This window comes from Seriola lalandi, unplaced genomic scaffold, assembly GCF_002814215.2.
Source record: "Seriola lalandi dorsalis isolate HSWRI2012SDOR001 ecotype SW California unplaced genomic scaffold, Sedor1 jcf7180002054414, whole genome shotgun sequence".
NCBI lineage: Eukaryota > Metazoa > Chordata > Actinopteri > Carangiformes > Carangidae > Seriola > Seriola lalandi.
In genome coordinates this window covers 6,667-13,668 of record NW_019524967.1, presented here as the reverse complement: position 1 = coordinate 13,668, position 7,002 = coordinate 6,667, and the positions used below count along the sequence as shown (strand labels likewise).

Genomic DNA, 7,002 nt, shown 5'->3' with positions numbered 1-7,002 from the left:
TGTCCTTACTAATGTGTATGTAAAGGGTTTAAATCAACTTTTTGATGTACTCATTCTCCGTCACTGTCTTGTAGACTTTCACAGGTGAAGAGACTGATAGTGAAGCTGTTAAGCCGAGTACAAACTAAAGCATGTTTTCCCCTATTTGCTTGTTCCAGACAAATTTTTTAAAAGATTTGAGACAAAGCCCTTAACTCAGCATGGAATCTGTGCTTCTGCTCATAATGTGTAGTTTTAATGGTATCGCAATATAGTTTCAGTATCAGTACCAAAACAATACTTATATCAACAGTTTACTCTGAGAAATGTAAATTATGTTTTGCTACAAACTTCTTTTTAATATAACAAAGAAGCCACAGTTACCAAATAATGAATGTTGTTTAAATATAGAGAAAAGAAAGAAAGGTCTCTATTTGTGTTTTAACTTTAAAATATTCTAAAATCGGCAAAATTTATTAGATCAGAGATCATTTACTTACATTGATCAGATCAATTACAAGATCGTAATTGAGATCAGTTCTCAGATCAATAGTCACAGATCTATTGGTCTGTTTATGTATTTAGTTTTTTGTATCCCCATTAGCTGTCCTCTATGCACTAGTTATCTTTTTAGGGTCCATGTGGTGCAGCATTTATGTCAGCCAATAAGAAATTGCTCTATAACAATGCTAACGATACATCTGTGTTAATTTAGCAACATCTGTACATGTCCACCAGAAAGCCCTAACAAGCTTGTTTTTCCAAGTGTAAAATGTTACCTTTGGTACAACTCTTTAATCATCATGAATATCTGTTGATTATTGAACTCTCAAATAATGATAGGTATTTGTCTCAATAATCCAGGATTGGTTGTGCTCTGAATACAGTGTAATTAAGCAATTATGAATCTGACCGGACATTCAATGACAGTTTTCAGTTCTTGATGGTATTTGATTGTGGTTGGTATAAAAAAAAAAATGTATTGAGGACCGATACTCAGCTCCAGCTTGGAAACTCGTTCAGCATGATTTATACCAGAAAACAAAAATAACTGTTGTATTTGAGTCAAACCATGTAAACACAGCCTGTTAAAAAAATAACACAAAGAGATGCATTTATCATCAAATATGAGTTTATTTTTTTTTTATAAATCATTCTTACAAAATTGGCATTTATCTATTTCATTTGTGACCTCTATAAAAGTCTTCTGTTAATTACAAGGTAGGAGGGAGGAGAAGGCATCAGGACAGCTGGGCTTGACCGAGTCCTTACAGATCAACAGATATTACTGCTACCGATTGGTAGCGTGATACAGCCAATCGCTGATAAATAATCCCAAACAGGAAGTGGTCATGCGTGGTCGCCTTGGCAACAGTGTCCAAACACAAAGATGAAAACGGGGTGTTTGTAGTAAGAGAATGGAATGCTGTGTCTCATCCAGTGTATGAAGGCAGGGCTGTTCGGGGGGGGTGGGTGGGTGGGGGGTGCTATTGTTGCCCGTCTACTGGAAATAGTGTGGGACAGACCGTGCTTGGCATGTCAAGAACTCAAATGTTGATAAAAGGCACAAATCAAGAACAGACTAGTTTCCAGAACACATGCCGCCGTCGCTATAAACACCAACTGCCTGGCACATTTTGGGTAAACCTTCTTCCATCTGTGTTGAAGCGCACAATGATAACTTGCATAATGTTCCTCCAGATCAAATGACAGGCGTTTTTTTTTTTTTTTTAAGTGGATGCAGAGGTTTTCCTTGTGGCCTAACTCGCATCCATCACACTCTGATGACACACTGTACGGCACGCCAACTGAAAGATGGGACAGAGTCTGCTGCCAAGTTTATCTGACCTGAAACGCAGGCTGTGAAAGAGGCAATTTAAACAACTGTGTCAGAGCCCCAGACCCATTATTGTAATGCATTGGGGGAAGATGTTAGAGCAGGATCTGAAAATGTTTCCATCTGGTACAGGGGACCCAGCTGCTTATTATTTTCCATGTTTCAGTTGGCGTAGTCTTTATTGGGACTTTGCAATTTGACTCCCATGGAGAGCCAAGATGGTGCGGCCCAATCCAATTCTATATCACTGGTGTATGCAATCTTTTCAGGAGTTGAAGCTCTGCTACGACGACTCTGAAAATGTTCCCCCTTTCTCTCTCTCTCTCGGGCAACTTCTGTACGAGAAAGTGATCGAGTGTGATAGATGTTTCCCTGGAAAACCAATGCAAAGTGAAACATAATATGAGCTTTATATCGGCATCTGTGGATTAATGTGCACAGTGTGTCGAAAATAAAATGAATAAATACCATTAACTCCCCTCAGCGATGCAGAATCAGTCTCATGTATTCGCCACGTCATCTCAAATCGTACACAGTCTTTTTTTTTTTTTCCCAAAAAAATAAATATATGTCTATGTACAATGCTGACAGTTGCAGGGATTTGAAATGGGTGGTTTTTTTTTCTTTTCTTTTTTTTTTTTTGCAAAGCTGGGGGACGTGGTTCTCATGAGATAATCAACAACAGTGATTCAAAAAAAATCTAACATAAAAGACTTGATATGGATTCAAACAATATGGTTCTGTGAAGATGAAATAGGGACCAGATGCAGACCAAGTGAGGAGTATGTTTTTCCCATAATCACATACTGTAGATGATCGAACACTTTGTTGTGACTCACATTAAATGGATCATAAATCTCTCCTGGCAAAAGGAAAAAAAAAAAAAAAAAAAAAAAAAAAAAAAAAATCACAATCCAGAATTTAAATACAAACATTATATTCAAAACAATGGTGTGAGGAAAAAAAAAAAAACATGATAGTCCTGCTGGGTTTGATATGATCTGCTGGAACAGAGTAGCTTTGCTGTGGCAGTATTTGGATTATGACACCTGAAAGCATGAGCATCCCCATTGTTGACACTGTAAAGGCTTTACAATACATTTTACATAAACTCTTTGTAGAACAAAACGTAAATTAATGAAAAAGTAAAAACAGTCATTGAATGTGTGACACTGATACTGATTGATGTCGATGACAGCTACCGATTAGCACACACCCTGAAAAGCTTTGGCTGAGACATTAAGCTGAATGCCTGCCTGACAGAAAGGCCACTAAAAGCACGCTGCTTTCATTCAAGTGTCTGCAGACTAAATGTGAGTGTGAGTGGACCGTCTGTGCTCTGGGGCTGCACGCAGACCTAATGACAGCACGCAGCAGCTCCGCTATGAGCCAGCCATTTTCTCTGACAGCCTCTCCCTTTGAAGTGATCAATTAAAAAGGTTGAGAGAGCTTATTTTAGCATTTTGATCTGGTTGTCTGATACCAATAAGGTAATTTAAGGTGCAAAATGTCAGGCGGTTTGATGTGGATACAACAACGATATGAGCAGCTGTTTATAAGTAAAGGACAAGCAGGGCCGCAAGGGAGGGTGTGTTAGGGAGGGAGGAAGGGAGGGAGGGGGGAAAGCTGTCCTCCCAAGGCTAGCATTAGCCAGCAGGTCATGTTTGTGGGTCGCTGCTTTCACAACACAATGGTCCATAATGTTAGAGTGTTTCAGCAACAGATTGTCCCCCGGGAATAAAACAGCACTCCAAATGAAATAGGTTTACCTAATTGAAGCCCAAACGTATCTCTGCCTGACAAATGGAGGATAAAACCTTCTGTCAATTTAATGGCTCTGAGGTTCTCTGATATGTCACGGGGGAGAGAGAGACAGAGAGCGAAAAAAAGAAAAGAAGTAATGGTGGCAGGAGAGCCACATCGGACTGATGACTAGAATATTTCAAGAGGAGAACATCTAGGCGTCTCAGACTGATGTAGGCAACGTGATGTGCAATAAACAATTTTAAAGGCAGACCCTGATGTCAGAATGGCACTGATGCTCTAAGCATTAAAAAAAAACATCTCTCTATAAGCACTCCTGTGAAATGATGCTGGTCACTAAAGACCTGCTATAGTCTGAAATTTTCTCCCTGTAAGGATAGTGCTGTGAGGCCGTGCAGGAAGTTAAAAAAAAAGGGTGAAACGAGTTTGGGTTAGAATGCAGCGTTCTGCTCCATTTCATCCAGAAATGTTCATTTCGCTCATTCCAACGGAGGGAAAATGTACTCTGCTTGAGCTTATGGTTGGATGAGCCAACTTTTCAAGGCTCTGTACACACAACACACACACACACACATACGCACAAAGAAGAGTGAAAGTAGAGAGTTTGAAGGGGTAAAGAAAAGATGATGAAAGCAAGTGGGAAAAAAAAAGATAAGAAAAAGTACAAATGCCATGGTGAGTATGAGAGGAAAATGGGATATGAAACGAAATGTTTTTCTAACTTATCTTAGTGATAACAGGGAAGCAAATAGACCATTATAAAAGCCATATCAGCACATCAAGGAATGAGCCAAGGATAGGACAGACAGGATGTTTTCAGACTTGAGGCTCAAGGATGTGTGTCGATAGCTGAGAATATCAGGAGATAATGGCTTCTTTTCAATGAAAACCTTGTAATAACAGGTTGGACACTGCTGTTAACCTTTTCTGTCTCAAAAAAGAAAATATTAAAAACTGATGATGCTCCGATTTAAAAAACCTCGGAGCGAGGAAAAAGGGTTGACAGTGTTACAGAGAGCTGATTTGTACAATGAAATCAAAGCAACTAAAGAACAGGGTTTCCCAGGCTATAAAGCAAGGGTTTTGGTAGTGAGTCCAGGTATTATGTCCTGATGCAGACTGGGGTTGCTAGGGGTGACCAGTAGGATTTGTGGTGGGCGGGGTTGCCAGGTTTGCAATCATGGACACCTTCCCTCTTCTACCGTCCTGTACATGTGCCGAAAGAGCAGGAAAGTCAATATCGTCCTTGTTCGTGTTGTACAAAAAAATATTCTATTCAAGAGTTCTCGTCGTCAGTAGTGTGTGCTGTGTGTTTGCACATTTGCGAAACATACAGTACTGTTTGGCTTGTCCATCAGTTTGTGTTCTCCTCTTTGTCTGTCTGTGTTTGCGTTTTTTGTTTGTGTTTTTCAAATCCAAACGCCATCTGCTTGTTTCCTATTCATCCCTTCCCGCGTCAAGTCCTGGCAGCAGCGGCGCTGTGGTCATTGGCAATGTGCTGAGTGGAAGAAAGAGCTGTGTCGCTCCCTGTCCATCCTGCTGTAGTCCTACTACTCCTTCTACTCTCCACTGAGTCAGTCTCTCGCACCTCCCCCTGTGTGGGGTCTCCCCCAAGGGGGCGCCGGTCCTGTCAGAGCCTCTCGATGTCCCTGTATTTCTTGCGGAGGATGGAGACCTGGTCCTTGAACAGGACGGGGTCCAGTCTCATCTGGGAGTGGACCAGTGGCATGGCGCCAAACCAGCTGGCGAATTTGTTCATGCAGGTCTGTCGCTGGGCAAAGTGGTCTGGATCGGCCCAGCGAGATGCCCTCGAAGACTGGTAGGAACAAAGAACATGAGGAAGAAAGACAAAAGGACAGGTTTAGAGTCATGCTGTCAGTGTTATGAATAATCATTTCTTTACATCACTGATGTAAACTCAAACCAGGGTAACTGTTTATAAGCGTTTTCTGCAGTTGCTAGGGGGGGTACGTGAAAAGATTATTGAGTACCCCAACTAATCCAAAAAATGAAAAATCATGATTTTATTTGTGTTTAGGATGGAAATGAACTGGCGGTGTCAATGAAAGGATAGAGGTCATCAAACATTACAGGGACGTGGGTGTACGCCAGAAAAAAACAAACACTGCTTTATGTCAGTGGGGGGAAGGAGACATGAACATTACATGAAGACGACAATGACAATGATCTGCATTCTTTCAGTCATCATCTACAGTTGTCCACAGTGACAAGAGAAAACCATTAGTGATTAATGACTGACATTAATGTTTCTCAATAAATCATCAGCTAGATCATCTTCTATATTTGGGAGTCTGGAACCCGACTAGAAACTATGATGTAATCCTTTAAGACTGACACGACTCCTTTCTATGTTTTTGCTCAGCGCTGTTAGCGACTTGTCCTATTTACCCATGGGTCAGACAAAAGACTTTTAAGCGAATAATTCATGCTGTTTATAAAGCAGCAAGGGTTTGCTCCAGCTGAAAGGCCATGACACACACGATGGGAAGAAAACAACACTGGCTTCAGCATGAATCACGACTTATACAAGGCAGAACAAAATCAAAGAGGTTCTTTAATGGAGATCAATTCACTCAACTGGTAGCTGTTCAGTTTTGGATAACCAGCTCTTTTAATGAGTCATCCACATATAAATATCCACCAAAATGACATGGGAAGGGTTTCAATACATTCTTACCTGTCCCATCATAGTCTCCTTATACTGTTTCTTCTGTGTGACCTTGATGGGCGGCAGTTTGGTGACAGCCGAGACAAGGAAGTTCATCAGGATGTCCTCACAGTTGGCCAACTGGTCCACCATGCTCTTCAGACTAGTGGGCAAGTAGTTGGTGTATAGGTAATGGTAATACCTGGAAGAGAAGCCACAGAGGAGTCAGAATAAGAAGAGCTAAGATAGCCAGTCCTTGAGAATGAGACTTGTTTGTCTTCCCATCAGGAAGACATTTAACTATGAGGGCTGAAACCAAGTGTGTAGGTTTGGTCTCAACATTGTCAGGGACGCAATAACCCCGCCAGCCCTTCAAAACAAAGAGATTGTTTTTTTAATGCTGTCAACCAAACGGTTTATTAACGTATACGATATGAATTTACATTCAGGAATGCTCATACGCAAATGTAATATATGTACATGTTTTGAATTTCCAAATATGAAGTAAAATAATAAAGGTATTTAAAGTATAGCCTATATATGTAAAAATAACATGAAAACTGTTAGAAATTGTTGCAGTATCATATTGACATACATGTCTAGCTCATATGAACATGTATTTTAGTATGTTTATATTGTAGACATGTTACATAAACATATATCCATCGCAAAACCTGTCAGTATATGTTCATATTACACATGTAAATATAAAAGATAGACATGTATGGTTAAAATTAATGAGAAATTATTAAGA

At 40.2% G+C, this 7,002-nt stretch overlaps 1 protein-coding gene across 1 annotated transcript; it reads right to left on the bottom strand.

Annotated features, from left to right (window-relative positions):
- Positions 1 to 1,093: 1,093 nt before the first annotated feature.
- Positions 1,094 to 6,513, bottom strand: LOC111657821 (exostosin-1b-like). Its single transcript, XM_023410145.2, has 2 exons — positions 6,279 to 6,513; positions 1,094 to 5,396 (listed from the first exon to the last, which is right to left on the bottom strand). The coding sequence occupies exons 1-2, from the start codon at positions 6,399 to 6,401 to the stop codon at positions 5,211 to 5,213; spliced, it is 309 nt and encodes a 102-aa protein (XP_023265913.1). The 5' UTR covers positions 6,402 to 6,513; the 3' UTR covers positions 1,094 to 5,210.
- Between the last annotated feature and the right edge of the window lie 489 nt (positions 6,514 to 7,002).

Excerpts from the sequence above, each read along its gene's own strand:
- LOC111657821 (XM_023410145.2), bottom strand. The coding sequence starts at position 6,401 with ATGGTGGACCAGTTGGCCAACTGTGAGGACATCCTGATGAACTTCCTT. Across the intron at positions 5,397-6,278 it reads AGGAGACTATGATGGGACAG|TCTTCGAGGGCATCTCGCTG; the intron begins GTAAGAATGTAT and ends TGTTCCTACCAG.